At 39.1% G+C, this 19,107-nt stretch overlaps 1 protein-coding gene across 4 annotated transcripts in view; it reads left to right on the top strand.

Annotated features, from left to right (window-relative positions):
• Positions 1 to 1,947: 1,947 nt before the first annotated feature.
• The window catches only part of LOC142400733 (discs large homolog 1-like protein), a 111,763-nt gene continuing 94,603 nt past the window's right edge, over positions 1,948 to 19,107 (top strand). For 2 of the 4 annotated variants that reach the window (XM_075485907.1, XM_075485908.1), the window contains exons 1-4: positions 1,949 to 2,262; positions 3,394 to 3,564; positions 5,440 to 6,268; positions 6,500 to 6,596. In XM_075485907.1, coding sequence (XP_075342022.1) covers positions 2,244 to 2,262; positions 3,394 to 3,564; positions 5,440 to 6,268; positions 6,500 to 6,596 — 1,116 coding nt within the window. In that variant the 5' untranslated portion in view covers positions 1,949 to 2,243. Of the gene's footprint in view, positions 2,263 to 3,393; positions 3,565 to 5,439; positions 6,269 to 6,499; positions 6,597 to 19,107 lie in introns of all 4 variants that reach the window. The other 2 variants (XM_075485906.1, XM_075485905.1) reach the window with 2 other exon arrangements.

Here is a 19,107-nt window from a genome sequence, read left to right on the forward strand (position 1 = left end):
ATCTTTATTTTGCCTATTGTGTATTCATGCTTCATTGTACAAGTAATATTTTCAGGCATCTGTTTACAGTTACCTTCATCGCCATTTTTGTTTGGAACAATGCACAGATTAAGTCTGAATGTTGGGAAGTAGTTTTTTGAATTACCTAATGTACTCTTATGGAGAAGCTAAAAATCTGTACAAATGAAACGAGCTAACCAAACATTTTACTTATCAAATATAGATTTATACTTGGAAGAAATACTCTCAGTTTAGGGTTGCTTACCATATTCTTTATTAACCTATTCTGATGTAAAACATCTTAATGTGTTGGCTATTTTTTATCATGGTATGGGATCCCTCATGACAACAAAGAGACGCAAATGTTCAGTCCCAGATACAGCTGAACATGTGGCCACCATCCGCTAGGACTGTGAAAGGGGATTTCACCCACTTGGACACTGGCATTTTCACCCAGTAATATTTGAGTTAAACTGTAGTGACTAAAATAAAAAAGCAATCAGAAAAAAATTACTGAAGTAAACTACAGATAATTGAGAGTTTTATAAATGTGAACCTTAACGCTGTCCTCTAAAGTAACACCCCTACTAACATAAGGGAAATAGGACACTCTTAAACAAGAGATGCGTGCCCGAGTTCAACATATCACAGCCGTCTTTTCACTTCTGAGTTACATTCAGTTAATAACACGCCAACACCTTACAAACCTGTTTTTGTAACCTCTTGGTTTGGTTTAGGTAATAGCATCACTTGGTTAGGGTTAGAAATCAAAACTACTTGGGTCAGATTAGAAAACAATCATGGTTAGGGCTAAAAAACATTCTTTTTACAATGCAACCTTCACCTTCATGAAGACCATTTTGCTTATAGCTTTGGTTATACGCAAAAACTACAATACGTTCCTGGTTGGACACCAAAAAAATGGACACCATTTTCACACTTTAAGTAAACATTACTCTCATGACCACTAGATGTTGCATATTCTTTTAAACACTTTTTAGGTTGTTGCTGCCTGCCTGACAAAATGACTCATGGTGCCCTTTTTTGGCCACATTATCTCCTTGGCAGTTATTAAAAACCAGTAAAACCAGTCTGGCACCAACAGGGGCAGGGTGTATATTAATTTAGCACCCGATGATCCTATGATATGGAATTATATGGCAGACTTTTTTTTTTTTTTCCACAGAAAATTGGTTGATATGCTGAGACAAATAGCAAAACTACTAATTTCTTTATGGTTGTTTATTTATTTTTTTGTGCAGATTTGCTCAGAAGTTAAATTGACATGATGCTGCAGGTAAATGTGTAAGTTGTAACAGTGAGTGACACAGTTTTCTGTTGATTAAGAAGGATTGTAAACCTTAGTGGAGCCAAGCTGAGCAGTTTTGTAAGAGCCATGGCAAGAGAACAGTTTTAATCTGAACACAATATACTGTTTACCATGATAATGCCACACAGAGATGAGCTTGTCCAAACTGCTGCTGGGATTACACCTGAGACATTTCAATTGGCCCCTTTCATCTTGAACATTTTTGTGTGTGTTTTATTGTGTGTGTGAGATTCACAAAAACGCATAATATAAAAGCAAGAGCCAAAAACAGTGGGAACAGGAGAAGCCTTTGCAGGAGTTAGACCACTATCAGTAAACCCAAATCTTTCCCCAACTCTGAGTGGATTAAGTGTGGATTCAGTGCACACCCTAAAATAGCCCAGGCTTTTATCCACTGCACACAATATAGCTGTTTAACATGACAATACCTCCAGGACACAAGCTCCTTATGAGGAGCCTCTCAAATCTACTTTAATGATGTTTTTAGGTGAGTGCGCGAGCGTGTTCGTGTTTATCACACAGGTCTGCCCAACCGGTTGGACAACGTCTAGCCACCTGAATGTAGAAACGGAGAACTAGTTTGACAAGCCAGACAGAGGCAGTCTTTAAGTGAAAAAGAAAAGGAAGAAGAAGAAAAAACCAGGCAGTACCAATAAGCTGCACCTCCGGATCCAGTGTCCACGCGTTGCATGTGAGAGGTTTCTATCCACAGTTGATAGTTTCTGTCGGTTTTTTCTGACTTACTAACACTTCATTAAGTTCACTTTAACTTCAAGGCAGCCTGTTGTTGGCTGTTGTGGCGACTGTTTGGTGTCCCAGATAGGAGGCAGGCTGTCGCGGGACAGACGCACACATCTGTAATAACGCACGCACTACCACAGCAACACAAGCATTGGCAGGACTGTGTGTCAGCATGCCTGTGCGACAGAAAGGTAACTGAAATACATTTTCGTTATTCCCGGTGTTTGTCTGTCATACATTTTGTGGTAGGCTATCGTCTCTCCAAATATACTTTGCTTTGTTGAAGAAATGACATCGAATAAAGTTCAGTTTTTGACAAAAAAAAACTCCAATAGGTTGCGTTGATGTCGCTACATATCTCGGAAGTGCTCCTTCACTTTAAGCAAGAGCACAAACTTGTTCAAAACACGCTTATAGGTTTAGAATTGTTCATTCACAACTTTCGGGGAAGTAGTGTAAGCTTTTGCTGATAATTTGGTAAAAGCAGCGCGTTTGCTTGTCTGCTTTGAAATGTCGAATAGTTGCAAAAAAGAAAGCAGCGAACGATTCGTGCTCTGTTTCCTGTGCAAATGTTGTAGATACATAAAAATCATTACACTGACAGAGTGTACATGGGCATTCATGAAAAGCAGCACGTGTGAAACTGAAAGCTTGGTACATTTAGAGTTTGTTGGGTGATTTAACATAAGCTGTTCAGAATGTGCGCGTTCATTTGCTACATACGTTCTATTGAAGCCTGTATGCTTAAAAGGGCAACATAAAAACACCAAAGAGGAATTTGACAGTAGTTTATAATCAATGAAATGCAGTCGAATCCAGTGCATTTGCTTTTTCCTTATAAATGAAAAGACTTTTAAGACATAACTCTTAAATAAATGTGATAAAACCAGTTTAATTATACATGACTTTTTTTGTGGCGTGCTGATTAACATTTACCTAAATCTACCTTTGTAAAACAGACAGTGTCTTTAATTGCTGCTAAATTCCCAAGAAGCTCTGGAGCCAAACAGGTTTTTTGACCGAGTAATAAAAAGACAACATTCTTGGTACTTGCGAGATGAGGTATGATCTTATTGACAGAGTAATAGGACTTTGTTCCCTCACTCATTCTATTGAGCCAGGTGCTATCACTCTGTCTTTAATTAACCACCCTCTGGTGAACACCATGCCATGTCTGAAGGTATAACTTTAGTAATCCCCAGTCAAATAAAGGCTGTTAATGCACAGCCTAATCTCCTTGCTCTGCTCAAAAGTGCTTTTGTTCTTCTTTTTTTTGTGTGATGTGAAAGGTGTTTGTAACATATTGTATATGTCATGTTAAGATGCTCAGCGAGCCCTTGAGCTGCTCCAGCAGTATCGAGTCAAATTGGACCAGAGACAGCAGAACCAGAGCCGGAGCAAACAGGGCCTTGTGGAGGAGGATCGCCAGCTGCAACAGTCTCTGGACAGAGTTATCAATGTCTTCCAAAGTCAGCTCTTTAATGCTCTTCTTGGTAAGAACATTTGCTTTGGAAAACTTATATAGCTAATTAAACTGTTCCTTGATTGATGTGATATAATAATAATAATAATAATAATAATAATAATAATAATAATACATTTTATTTATAACGCACTTTACATTTACAATAAAATCTCAAAGTGCTATATATAAGAAATTAAAAGAATATTTAACAGAAATGGTTGATGATAGCAATGGTGAGCTATTTAAATCAGTAAAGTTATGCTTGATAAAAGGTTTAGTTCAACCTAATGACTAAACAAGCAGTTTTTCCATCTCTGGTCCACCTACACTGACAAAACTGTATCTGCATGGAAAAATACCAAACACCTATGTCACTTCATCTTAATAAGGCGTCAGCTTTGCTGCAGGTAGGTTTGTATGATTGTTAACAAGTTTAGTGTCTTAAAAATGGGGAGTCAAAGTGTGTTTTCAGTTATACAGTCTGTTTGGGACTGTATATGAAGGCTTCAAGGCAGGATTTTTTTTTGCCAGTAGAACTGCAGACAGAAGGCTGGGTTTGGCGCAAGAGAAGGCGAGTTGTGTAGTTTGTTTTCTTTAGTTATGATTACTTTAAGCTCGGCTATCACATGACTGTTAACCAGAAAAATGGAGATCAGAGTACACAAATGTAGGTGTGACATGGACTGTCGCCTCAAACATAGAGCTCTTTGTTAAAAGGGACACACATTTAGAGATCTTGCAGCTGTGTAGAAATTCCTCAGACGAGCTGCTAATTTTAGAAAGTACGTTTTCTTGGTTAGGGCTGCCTAATGAGTGGGGGGGGGGAAACAGGGTTTTATGACAACAAACTGTTTCAGATCCTTGTTTCACCTGCTTTTGGCATTTAAACCTTCAGTTCTTACAGAAACACAAAGTTCTGTGCTTGAGTGCATGCATGTTTATACTGTTCAGTGAACATGAGCCAAAGTTCCTGTTAACCTTTGACCGTATTGTTTCCCAGGTGTTAAAGTTGTATACTCAAACAGTGTTTTGTTCTAACTAGTAGTTGAATATTTTCCTAGTTATTGATACTTAGATGTAAAGAAGACATGTAGTGTGTTTGACCTTATCATTGGATGTTTGTTTCTGGTACGGTACTGTATTTTATGGTTATGTTTATAAAACTAAATCCTTCTCTACACTTTACTCTCCCCTATCTCCCTGTAATGTGTGGTTTAGTGCTGAACTTCTCATCTGTTCTGGGTGCAGAGTGAAACCTCTGACCACAGCAGTCATCCTGATTTGTTTGCTTTGTGGGTTTACTTTTAAAAAGGGAAATGATAGTGGAATTACTTTTTCCTTTTAGAAGTGGTCACCCTGCAAATTGAATAGGCTGCTGTATTGACACTAGAGGTCCTCAGTGTGTTAGCTATGCTTAATGAGGTATATCTACCACTGTACTGAGAAAATGAGAATAGAGACTTTTCTTTTTTTCAATGACTGTTTTATTAATCAGGTGCTCTATTTTAATCCTGACTATAGTTTAATCTGGGTCTCTTCAGTCCAATAGATCGTAACAATGAACTGTAATCATTTATTTGAGGCAGCATGGCTCTCTTTTTGGGCCTCTCTGCCTTTCAGCAAGCGTAGGTTGAATGTCTGATAGAGGGAGAGAAGCAGCAAAAACATCCTTTTAGAAAAAAGAGTAGCATCAATAGAAGCTTAAATAATGGCTTTACTTTTTGACCCACTTAAACTCATGCTATGCACAATAAAATATTGCACTTGCTTTTATTCTGCATTCAAATTTAGTAATGTTTTAATATATACAGTCATGAATTATTTAATCTATCCCTGCAAGGTATTTTGTTCTCGTCTAAATATACCACCAACTCTTCATTCATCATGCTTTAAATTTCTCCAGATATCCAGGAGTACTACGAGTTGACCATTTTGGCAGACAGCAGTTGTTCTGTGGAACCGAGGGACAGCCCCGGGAAACTCCATTCCCCAAGCAACCTACCAGCAGAACCCACAGTCCAGACACAGCCCTGCTCTGGTTCCCTGAGCCCCCAGGCTTCTGGTGAACCATCCAAACCAAAGCCGTTGGTGTCTAAGCCTAGGTCAATCAAGTATCCTGCTCCTCCTGTCCCATCTGTCACAAAAGAATCTACTCCAGCAACACAGTCCAGCACATCTCAGTCACAGCCAGCCAAAGTCAAGTACCGTGCTCCTCCTCCTCCTGTCCAAACTGGAGTATCTAAATCATCAGAACCAGATACTTCTAAAATATCCTCACCACCTGTTGTCACTTCTTCTAACTTTACCGTGAACAAAATGGAAAGCCCCACTGGCCCCAACAAAACTTCTCCTGGAGTGTCAGTGAATGGAACCAAACCACATGTCACTGCCATCGGCCCTGGTGTGTCTTCAGAGAGCACCACAACTCTGCAGAACCTTCCGGGATCTCCTAACCTCAACCTGGTTACAGTCTCCGCCCTCGTCTCCAGCACCATCAAAGGCCTTGTGTCTCCAACCTCTCCAGACAAACCCACCTCCGACACTAGCACAGGTCTCAGCATGGACACAGGAGCCACCGTAGTTTCTACACCTCTTTCAACCAGTAAAGATCCAGGATTGGATAAGGTCACTCCCAGCAAGAGTCCAACAAGTCCCAGCCATGAGAGACTTACCTTCGGTGGCCAAAGCCCCACAAGTCCCCCTGCACAGCTGAACAAAGAACCTCATCTAAAGTATGTCAAGATATTGCTTTTTTCATAGCAACCTTTGATAACATTAATATACAAGTGTAGCATGTACCTGTCCTTTTTTTCAAGCAAACTCAGTTGATAAAGCAACTCCGGGAAAATTTTGTGGTTTCGAGTTAAGCACTGCATTTGGGTTTTAGGTTTTGGACAAAATAATAACTGACAGCTTTCAGAGTTAACCTTTCGACACCCTCTCTCCCTCATCTCTGTTACCAGACCATTAAGCCCTGGGCCAGTAAAAGTCACCTCCGCTAGTCCCGGCCATGGTCCAACCCACTCCAGGCCAGCTTCAAGCCCACTGACCCCCAACAAGGTAAGACATCTCTTATTCTTTTGTGTTTGTGCCTGAGGAAACCAGAAGGAAATACCTCTGCTGGTGACAGCACATTGAGATGCAGATTGGTTCTTCTCCGAAGGAAGTTTATTGCAGGTGTTGTGGAGGACTTGTTGTGCATTTTTGGTAGATTTCATCGTCTTCATAGTATCTTTTTGTGTGTCAAACATCTTTTTATTCGCTTATCCATCAGTGATTGGGGCTAAAAAGCAGAATTTTATTTTAGTTACAGCTGTCAGTAACAACAGTCTTGTAACTTGTGAATATCTTTAAATTCAAACATTACACCTTTCAAATGCAAATACAGATGAACCACTGCTACACAAGATGATGCCTCCTCAGTTTAAAATGTGATTTAGCTTAATTTTACACAATTTGGGGTGTTCAGTTTGATTTTTCTCTTGATTTTATGTTCAAGATCTCACTTCTTCATGGAAAAGGTATTGGACATGTTAATGACTGCATGTCTCATTTTGAGCCACTATATTGAGAGACTTGCTTGTGACTGCAGTTGGCAGAATTACAGGTTATTTATGTAAGCTGGCTGTTTGAACAGTAGCTTCTATTGCATAACAATATGACAAAGGGTATCGGTTTAGTTCTGTAACATTTTATTGTTAAGTAGAATCAGCAGAATGTGCTTAGAGGATTCATGTAAATGCTTTTAGTGAGTTGATCTTATTGCAAAGTAGATTGGTTGTTTTTCTGTTGTTAAAACTATTTGACTACAAGGTTTCACTGAACACATATATTGGGCTGCTGATGGCACATGTCCCAGGAATCAGTGCTGGTATCGCTTGTGCTTTTCTTTTCTTTCTTTTAAAAACTACAATTGTTTTCTTTGCACTGCTGTATGTGCATCTGGCAACAATTATCCTTCCAGTTCTATATTGTGCTGTGTGCTTGTATTGGTGTTGTTGGTAATGCTGAACATTTATGTGCTGCTCAGCTTTTCATTGAAAAGCAACACAATAATACATATGTAACTGAACTTTTTCTTGCAACTTCATAGTACAATAGTCAAGTCAAGTTTATTTATATAGCACATTTCATGTACAAAACAATTCAAAGTGATTTACATAAAATAAAAGCATTGCAGCGGGGAGTGGAAGAAGCATTAAAAATACATAAAAGAATATAAAGAGAAACAAATTAAATAATTAAAATGAATTAAAAACAAGCAACAGTCTAGATAAGTTCAAAGATATCGTGCAGATTTCATGCATAGACACATGAGAAAAGAAATGTTTTTAACCTGGACTCTGGACTGGACCAGCTGACCTGAGTCCTTGGATCTAAGAGCTCTGCTGGGTTTATATTCTCTGAACATATCACAGATGTATTTTGGCCCTAAACCGTTTTGGGATTTGCAAACCATCAGCAGGCTTTTAAAATCTATTCTGTGACTGACTGGAAGCCAGTGTAAAGATTCTAAAACTGGTGTGATGTGTTCAGATCTCTTAGTCCGGGTTAAAACTCTAGCAGCAGCGTTCTGGATGAGCTGCAGATGTTTAATGCTCTTTTTGGGAAGTCCAGTTAAAAGAGCATTACAGTAATGGAGTCTACTGGAGATGAATGCATGGATGAGTTTCTCCTGGTCTTTTGGGGAGAGGAAACCTTTAATTCTGTTGATATTTCTGAGGTGGTAAAAAGCTGCCTTGGTGACAGCTTTGATGTGGCTGCTGAAAGTCAGATCTGAGTCTATCAACACTCCAAGGTTACGAACTTGGTCAGTGATTGTAAGGGCCCGAGTCTCAAGATATTTACCAATGCCGACCCTTTTCTCTTTGCTACCAAACAGAATGATCTCAGTGTTGCCTTCATTTAATTGTAGAAAATTCTCTCTCATCCAGGAGTTTACTTCCTCCAGACACTGACACAGCACGTCTGCTGGGCTGCAGTCGTCTGGTGACAGAGACACATAAAGTGGTGTATCGTCTGCATAACTGTGATATTTGATGTTAAAGTTCTTAAATTTCTGACCCAAAAGGAGCATATACAAGTTAAGTAGAAGAGGTCCAAGAATTGACCCCTGGGGGACTCCACAAGTCATAGCCACTCGCTCAGATTCATAGCTGCCAATTGTAACAAAATAACTCCGGCCTTCTAAGTAGGACCTGAACCAGTTAAGGTCCGCTCCAGAAAGTCCAACCCAGTTTTCCAGCCCGTGCAACAGGATTCTGTGATCTACAGTATCAAACGCAGCGCTGAGATCCAACAGAGCCAGGACTGAAACATTAGCAGAATCAGTATTCAGCCTTATGTCGTTTAACACTTTGAACAAAGCTGTTTCAGTCCTGTGATGACGTCGGGAGCCTGATTGAAAGTTATCAAGACTTCCACTTTCATTCAGAAAGTCGTTGAGCTGGTTAAATACAACTTTCTCGATAATCTTGGATATAAAAGAGAGGTTAGAGACAGGTCTGTAGTTGTTTCATGTTAGAGGCGTCTAGAGTTTCTCTTCTTTAGGAGTGGCTTAATGGCAGCTGTCTTAAGTGACTTGGGAATAGGTAAGTGATTTGCTGTTTTAAAAACCCATGACAGCTTCTTAACATCAGAATAAGTGCTGTATATCTACCCGCTGCATCAGTTGTTAATAAGTTAAAATGGGGATTGGGCCAGTGGAAGTAGTCTCTGTTACTATTCCACCAACCAACACACACACTCACCAGATTGACAGATCAACAAGGATGATCCATTTTGGTAATTTTGCTAACAAAAACATGACAACTCTCTGATTCCTCCTTAAATCTCCTGCTGTTTACATTATGTTATCATATGATCAATTCAACATCAGCTGCAGCAATGCTGTGCATCTAGAAATAGCCTGATTGTGTAAAATACACTTAATGTTTGAGGCTTCAAGATGCATCTGGAGCTCTAATTCACTGATATTCACAAAGTTAAAAGTAGAGCATCCATTGCTATACCGCTGTTGCTGCTCACTCAGTCTAACCCCCCACTCCTGCCAGGGACCTGACCTGATAAAGCAGCGAAGAGTGTTGTGTGTGTAGTATATGAATTTGTGTATGTGCTTATGTTTGTGTATCCACGTCTGCCTGTGAGTGTTTGCTTGGGCATCCATGTGTATGCCTTTCTGCACAAGTCTCTAGATGCTTCATGTTTTTTATGTGTGTGTGTAAGTGTCTTTCGCGTGCATACGCAGATATATATATATATATATATATATATTCTGAGCTATGCTCTCTTTGAGGTCAAAATGTGGCAACCAGCAGCCATAAAACGAAGACAGCAGCTGGGAAACAAGAGAGCGGGTGGAGTTGCATCGGGACAGCTGCCATGTTTCCGAATTGGCCTCTATTTTAGCAGAAAAGTCTACACTGGCTGCTCTGGTGAAAGGACAGGTGGAGATGGCTTGAAAAACAGAGCAGAGAGAGACTGATGGATGAAGAAAGAGATGGAGAGAAAGGCAGACGGCAAAAAGATGCTACCAACATCAACAAGCGGCTGAGAGGTAGAATGGGGAAGTTACAGTTGGAAGATGTTTTGTTGAGAGTTGGTCAGGTGGACTGGTGAGGATGGACTGCATCTGTATCCTCACTACTAAGGTGAGACAAATGAACAAAACAGATCAGGACGATAAGTGTAATTCACTCATCTTTTACAGCTTTTAGAATGTAATCTATACATTTCTGTTTTTGTTCATATTGCGCATTGGTTTGCACTTAGTTTAGACTGTTCCATGTTCTCTCACATGATTTATTTTGTCTGAAGATTTCATAGAAAGTAAAACGGAGAATTTTTTTTCTCTGAAAAAATTGGCAGCAGGTTGTCTATTGTACAGATGTTTTGCTGTAATTTGTGAATAAACTGGCTATAATGTGATATTTTCGAGAAACGCGCAGTGCTCTACTGAAACATTTCGAATGAGAGTGCCGAACTGTTGCTCAGTTGTTGGTCTGACAACATGTGACCCCCAGAGAGACCAGAAACTGGGTTGATAGGTCGCACACAGTCAAAAGGCTGGCTGGCTGACTGCGCAGGTAGATCACTGATGCACTGGTTGACTGAATGACTGACTGATGTCCAGGCAGGGAGGAAATGAAAACATGCATTTTACACATATATAAATCCTTAGAAATGCATGGCTCATTAAAACAGCACTAGAGACTTTGTTAAGTTTTTCTCTTTGGCTCCCCTACAGTTGTGGGATGTAACACCACTGTTGTAAAAACATCACTGTTTTAGCCCTTTATAGAGACACATACCACCAGAAACTACCAAAAATATCAAGTGACCAAGTGGTGTCATGTATTGCAGAGAACATTTATTTATTTAGAGAAACATTGATTGAAATGATTTGCAAATATAACAATAAGTTTATAATTTATGATTTAATCTCTAATACATAACATGGCAGGCATTAACATGCTGCTATTATAATGTTGTGTATTCCCCATTAGCCGTTATGAGACCTAAAGTAAATGTTTAAAGTGTATGAACATGTTGCAACACTGCATTTGCATGAAAATAATGTTCTGCATAAATAATGACTAATGCAAGTTTGACTGTTGCTTTTTTTGTTATTTTATTTAAGTAACAAACCACTGTTTCAACCTTCTCTGATTCACAACCTACACCTAATATTAACATGCTAACCCAACAGTAACTGAAGTAAATACAGTATGATGCTAGATTAACATATTTTAAAAACATATGAGGGTGAGGGGTGCAAAGCAATAGAAACCACACCTTACAAATCTTTGTTTTCTGTTAAACGTTCATCTGAAAAACTGTAAATATAATGTCAAACCTTTTATCAGACCAGTGTCTTGTCAGTTTGGTAAATAAATTTTTTTTCACAAACAGTAAAATCATGACTGAAATCTTGTAATATGAGCTTTACTTTTATTTATTTTAGGCAAGGCAAGGCAAGTTTATTTGTGTAGCACAATTCAACAACAAGGCGATTCAAAGTGCTTTACAGATACATTAAAACAGTAGAAATAAAAAGCATGATTTAAATTTTAAACAAAAAAGAACAATAGATAAAATCAGATAAAATCAGTAGTTAAAATATGATTAAGTTTCAAGCTTCAGATATGGAGCTTTATTCAAATGCAGCTGAAAATAGGTGTGTCTTCAACCTGGACTTAAATACACTGAGTGTTTCAGCTGATCTGAGGCTTTCTGGGAGTTTGTTCCAGACATGTGGAGCATAGAAGCTGAATGCAGCTTCTCCATGTCTGGTTCTGACTCTGGGAACTGATAAACGACCGGATCCAGATGACCTGAGGGGTCTGGAAGGTTCATACTTGCCCAGGAGGTCACTGATGTATTTGACCATTCAGACCATTTAGCCACAATTTAGAATTCTCTGTGAGATATGGCAATACGATAATCAAATCTGGTCTCAATGGTCTTAGATGCAGTACAAGCAGTTTAAAATGGAATGGGCAGCAAATTAGGACCAAGCATGAAAACATATTTTGCACATACCATTTGCAATACTGTACCTACATAGCTTTCTTTTATGACATTACTAATATACTTCATTTGAAGGCCAATTTAAATGTAGAACTCACATAACCTCCCCTGGAAATTGTCATGTATGTAGTATAAGCTACCATAGTGATTTAACCAAGTTGAAACAGGGCCACCTTTGTGACATTGAAAACTTAGGCTTGCTCAAAATACGTTGCTAACCAATTAATCTTGCCAGTACACCCTGCTGAAGAATCCTGGCACATCCACAGACGTCCCTGGAACAGGGATTCCATCTCACACTCAGAAGCCTAATCTGCTTTACCTAAGGTAAAAGATTAAAAAAGAGAGGGTGTTCCCAGAGGTCAAGACTATAAACTCGAGTGAGTTTCCAGCTTTCACACAGTGCATGTAACAGCTGCTTGTGTTGATCCAATAAGGAAGCACAGACCACTCAGTTAGGCTGCAAAGAGGCAGGAGGCAGGGTACACCCTGAGTAGGTCACCAGTCCATCACAGGGCCACACAGAGCCAAACCACACACACTCACTCCAGGGATCAATTTAGAGACACCAATTAAGTTAACATACAGGTTTTTGGAAGGAGTATGTGAAGAGAACCCACGCAAGGGGAGAACGCGTAAATGCCTCACAGAAAGGCCCCAGACAGGATTTGAACCGCGGACCCTCTTGCTGTGAGGCAAAAATGCTAAACACCACACCACCGTGCAGCCAGATATAAGAACAACTTAGTTTTATTTTTTTTTTTCTCTAAGAAGCTCAAAATAATGTACAACCAGCCTTCAAACATTTACTGAATCTTTGTTTCGTTGGTCTACTTTTTGTTCCAAACCTTACCATCTCTGTGTTTGGCTTTATATCAGGATTCTTTCCATCTTGCCCAATCCTCTTTTCCTCTTTTAGCCAGTCTTAATCCCACCCTGGTTTTATCAGTGTGTGCAATTGTTGTTTTGTCTTACTGAGTGTTACTACTTTCCTATGCACCAAGAGAGCAAGGGTCGCTCCTAAGAGGCTTACCTTAGGCTCCTTATAGACTTTACAAAGGTGGAGCTATTTTAGGACGGACAAAAAGGAAGTAAGCGAAGACATGAGAGACACGGATACAATGAGGAAAAGAGAGCCAGTCTGTGTTCACGAGCACATGAGTTCATTACATATACAGCTTTGGTGGACTTATTTATCATTATTGCCAGAAAACGACATGCTACATTATTTCATTGATCTATCCATCTGTACCACTGTCCATCTGGCATTGTGATGTAACTTTGAGGAGGGGACAAGGTTGACAAATGAATCAATGGGAAAGGCATGAGCGCAGAAAAGGAGAGAATCTCCCCAGCACCAGCAGGACAGTAGAACCCAAGGATGTAGGACTACCAAAGTGATGTAGGACTGTTGGCAAAGGCTACCTCACTCCATGAGACCCATAGATAAAGATTAAGTGTCCTTTTGGCTTTGTAAAAAAGTTGGACGGAGTCTGTTGGGCTCTTGATTGCACTTCCAGTCAAAGAGGAATACATGTGAAAATGGACCACTACTCTGCATCTTCAGTCAGTGTAATGTATTTTCACTTATTTCTATTACATTTTGAGACTTGTGGTTGTGGTAGAAAGAACTGAGCTTTATTAGGAAATGACAAGCAGACCATCACCTCTCTTAGGAGTAGTTAGTGATGGAAAGCTATTTTTAAAATGTATTTTTTGTCAATTCTGTAGTTTCAATCTGGTTTCAAAGCTGGTGTGTGTTTACATGGAATCTACATGGGTATGTATATGTGTATGTAAGGCAATGAGTATTTAGCCAATGATAGCCTGTGTGGGTTTGCACCTATCATTTCAGTGTTATGACAACATACAGTGTTACACATCAAAGTACCTTATATACTGAAGCCAGGACCATATCACAATATTCAGGGGGCACATTCACCAAATTTGGAGAGAGCTGAATGTGTAGAGGGTATGGTTGCTTTAAGAAGGATTTCCACAAAAGTGTGTCAGAGGTGCTGTGAGACAAGGCGGCTGGCTGACATCCAAGAGGAGCTGAGTAACTGAGGGGAATTAGTCCAGGGCAGGAGGGTGAGGCTAAATGCAGTGGCTATGCTGTTCAGCTACTCTTGTTCTTGTCTGTACAGGTTAACATCTTAGCTCTCCTACACTGCATATGAACACTAAGTTTACTTTGTCTCTTAAAATGAACCATCTGCCCTAAAGAAGGCACTTACTTGCACTCAGACTATTATTAATTGTGTCGGTGGGCAGATTTTAAGATCTACACAAAACACAGAGGACAGGATTTCATGACTTCCTTTGTTTGCCATTCTGGTAACTTTGGAGTGTTTGTTTTTGTTTTTCTGCAGTCCTGGTCAATCTAACTGGCAAGGAAGAGAACATTATTTTTGCGGTGCATGTCAAGCTTGGGTACAGCCAGGGCTACAAATCCCATTAAGCAGATGACTAATCTTTGTTAGGCTGCACACAGATGCAAAGACCCTGAAATGTACAGACAACGAAGCTGGAAACCGACTTAATTTGAAATTTTGTTCCTCGGGAGTATAAAATAGATTAGCAAAATTGTGCTAGTGGATTTTGTTCCCAGTAGTGTAGATATGAAAAAGGGCAATACAAATCACATCCATATATGTTCCATTAACATTATAATCATTTTCTTTTTGCATCTTTTGCAACATATTGTAAAAATGTTTTGTAGATCTTATAAAGGGTTAAAATACATATTATAACGCTGCTAGTACACTCATGCATGGCATGTTATGCATATGTTTAGCTCATGTAGTGCATTATTCCATCATCGTTTTTTTTTTTGTCAGAAGTGATAATATCAGCTTAATGATTTAACTGTAAATCTGAGCCTCTGAAAAACTACACACAAATTTGAAAACGCTGTACAATGTCTTTCCACTACCATACGTTCCATGAGTTTCTGCACAATGTGGTAGCCCATGTTATCCTACCGTGATTTGTCAGCCTTCCTAAGAGTTCTCGAGTAAATGTTTAATGTGGACAGGTGACCAGATCCAGGACAGCCAGCATACTTGAATCCTCTTTGATCAAGTTGCTCTTGCAAAGCTTTGTGGTGTGTTTGGGGTGATTTTCTGTAATATGAATCTTTCTCCAAATTCAGTGCTGGTGTTCCATTCCAGAGCAGCTAAACACCCCCTGAATAAATTAGTCCCACCAACGTGACTCCTTATTAGTTTGATTATTTCTCTCTTTTTGTCTCTTTACATATACGGCCTTCTATGACCGCCACAGATCTCATTCTTGGATTCATCAATATATATGACTTTTTCCAGCCCATGTGCAAAGTTGGTATGTCTTAAACCATGCTGAGCACCTCAGCACCATATAAATACTGCTCCTTCTTTGACAAGCCAAGATCAGTATCTGGTGAAGCTAGTTTTTTGAAGAGGCTGCTACAACTTTTTTGACGTGTCTGATCCTACTTTGGGCACAACTATTCCAATTTCTGCAAAATGTGTTATATGGGGGCAATGGCGTTGGCAGGCTACAGTAATATAGATCTGTTCAGGACGCAACAGCAATAAAACATGGCGAGTAAATGGACTGAATTTATATAGCACTTCTCAAGTGTAGTTGACCACTGGTTATAGTTAAACCTTAAACCTTCTGATTTATAAAACGTTCTCAGACTCTAAATATATGTATAGGGATACATATTTATTAAAATGACCCAGATGCTGTTGTGCCTGTTTTTTGCCACATAGTGGCACTGTATGTATGACCAAAACAACAGATGATGAGTTCCCAAACTGTTTTTACGCAGTGACTTGAAACCCCTATAAATTCGCTGTTTGAGCTATAACATCAGTTGACATGGCAATTAGTATTTCTTATGATAAAATGTCGAGTAAATAATAGTCCATTAACACTTCATCTGCACAGCTGATAGTATTTGCTGGGAGGTTTTGGCAGCAGTCAGACTGTCCTGGCGATTTATTTTAAAGAGAGGATGACAGATATAAATGGAGGAAAATTCACTCATGTGGAACCTGAATACACAACTGGTAAAATATTATCACGTGATTACATTTGAAATGTTGATGTATGGAGTCTTTTCTAATTGGTCAGCGTGCAGAATGGAAAATCCACTGTGATTGGCTGATGGGGACTGTAAGAGGTTACCACGTACATACACACAGCGTAGTTATTTCTGTGCTGGCTGACCTACTAATGTTAACACGTAGTGCATGCCTGCTAGGCTCATGAGGTAATATCCTCTCTCTCTCTGATTTTTCATTTCCCTCTTTCTTGTATGCTGTCATTGTTCTTATTTTCTTTGTCCCAGAAATTTGGTTTGTGATGGCATTTTATGTTGTCTTTACATTTCAATTTTTTGTTTTTGTTTTGAGCCATATGATCCAGAATGCCTGTGGCTGTTAATTTCTCCTTAATGTATGTGTGTGAGTGTGTGTGCGTTCGTGTGGGTGCTTGCATTACCACACATCGCAGAATATCCATCTGTTCCTTGCCAAACACAGAGGAACTGACTGTACAGCTGGCCTTGGGACAGCTAGCTAACCACAAAAGCCAAGACTTTCTGAAGGCTGGCACTCGAGCCTTAGCTGTTTAAGGAAGCCACTCCCAGGTTTATTCTGGATGAAGATAGTTTTAAGGTCTTTGATTTTCTCTTCTTTTTTCCTTGTGAAATACAGCACTTAACTTCATGAGAGAAGTCAACATGTAATGTTTAGTGTCAGTCATCAGGTGATATTACAGAAATAACAGCTTTTGTTGGATCTAGTTTATGAGTTATTTTACTTTGACCTATTGATTGATAGATCGCATAGAGCATAGTCCCACATGTGAACGTTCGTGTATTCTGTTAAAGAGTCTCGGCTGCACTCTGAATAACGTTTATAACTTGTCTTGCGGTATAAACTTGGAAACTTAATTGACTGCTTCAGGCATGGATCTGTGTGTTCTTTATCTGTGTGCAGTTGGAAATTTTCCAAAAGTAATTTCTTATTATTGAGTACCAGCTTTAAATGTAACCTGAGGCATGAATATTGAACACACACTTTTGGTTGGTATGAATGTATTTAAGGCTTTTGATGGGCGCAGCATCACAATGGCATTTTGGAACATGATACTGGCATGAGTCATTAATTGGACCGTGCTGTGTTAAATGTAAACTGTATATCCTATATGCAAATCATGTAAACACGATGATTGCAGTCAAGATATCACTGTGCATGGAAACGCAGTCGGTGTTTGGTTTGGTCGTCTTCTCTCTCATGCTGCGTTGTTTGTTTTCCAAGTTGAGGTGAGAAGGCAAAGACAACCACAGCGACACTACTGTGTGCGTTTGAGCGTGTGTGTGTGTGTGTGTGTGTGTGTGTGTGTGTGTGTGTGGTGTGTTACAGTCCAGATGGCCCAGCCATCAGCATCAAGAGCCTCGGCTGAAGTGAGCTTTGACTTGTTTGACTTCCACTGCCCTTTATCTCGAAAAATCCTCCCCTTCCTTTGAGCTCAGCACTCACAAAAATTAAAACTGTTGAACTCTTTTGTTGAGTTTATGTAATTAGATTTTATCATTATCAAGAAATCATGTAAGTTTTTAATGTGCAACAATTTACTACAGTAGTAAAGCAAATTAAGTCAAAGTCACGCTTCAGTGTCTTTCTTAGGAGCCATGCGTCTCTCTCTCCTCCACTCCAGCCTCCTTATGTAATCAGTGCTACTTGTTGAAAACTCAACATGATCAAACTGTGTTTTTCCCTGTCTCACTTGATAGTTGTAGCAGCCACTGTTTTACTTACATCAGAGGAATAACCAGCAATATGCAGCTTTAGAGCAGATCCAGGTGCATCGGTGAATACGTATCTTCTGGTTTAAAAGGCTTTTGACCAAGCAGCAGTATGTGTCTAGTTACAATGTAATGGTGCAGGGTTAAAATAGGGAAAAGTAGGAAATCGTATTAAAAAAGACTGCAAAGTTACATGGCCTTTTACAGCACAAAAAAAAGGTAGATACAAAACTGGCTAAAAGACATTTTAAGAAAATCAGAGCAAGGGAAATGGAATGGGAGAGTGAAATTACAAAACAAAAGCAGAAATGAATGAAAACTGATCATTCCTGATAGCTGTTTACTGAAGTTTAGTGTAATCTCCAATTATGTCTTATTGGTTATACAGCTGTGAAATGTATTCCTTATTATACAGAGCAAATACCAGCCCACACAGAACAAATACAAGTACATAGAAATAGAGTCATAATCTTTCAACAAGTATGTGAAATCTGTCTACTAAATGATCATTTGCCGCCTATCAAATAATGCTCCTTTGCAGCAAATAGAAAGACTGTTTGGGACTTCTTTGTCTGGGCCACTATCTCTGGAACTGCTCTTCTTATTACTAATACACCAACAGAAAGTGGTGACCGTTTAGTCTTTGTTAATGTGCGATGGGGATTTCTCCCTATTTACATCTTCATAAAATAAGATGCAGAAGATGATTGGCAGAATATTTTTTTTTAAATGAATGTACTGCTACTACTCTGAGGTATGGTCACCGTGTTTTATGCTGTATTAGTAAGATTTTTTACATATATTTAAAAACATACAGTATCTTACTTAAGTTGGATTTATTTGGTAAACAGGTACTTTAATATTGATTTTATGCTTACAAGGATACATAATCAATAAGAGCCATAAAAGTTGAATACAACTAACTCAGTGTTTAAGTATTTCTTTAATATTTACATAAAATGTTGCCAAAACAGTACATTTTCATATGAAGTGTATTTGACAAAACTTTTTTGTTATAAAATCTCTGATACCTTAAATAGGATGAGATGTGTTGTACACAGGATGGATCAAGAGTTTGTTGGATGCTTCTGATTGGAAAGCTTTGTATACATTGTAAAAACTGGCACAATTCCCATTTTTACATTTGATAACACGTATACAGAAACAATGTCCTGCCAGTGACCTACACCCACGGCAATGTTCAGTCCAACCAAAAAAAGCACAGCACTCTCATTTTAATTT

The sequence above is a fragment of the Odontesthes bonariensis genome, chromosome 15 (genome assembly GCF_027942865.1).
Source record: "Odontesthes bonariensis isolate fOdoBon6 chromosome 15, fOdoBon6.hap1, whole genome shotgun sequence".
Lineage (NCBI taxonomy): Eukaryota > Metazoa > Chordata > Actinopteri > Atheriniformes > Atherinopsidae > Odontesthes > Odontesthes bonariensis.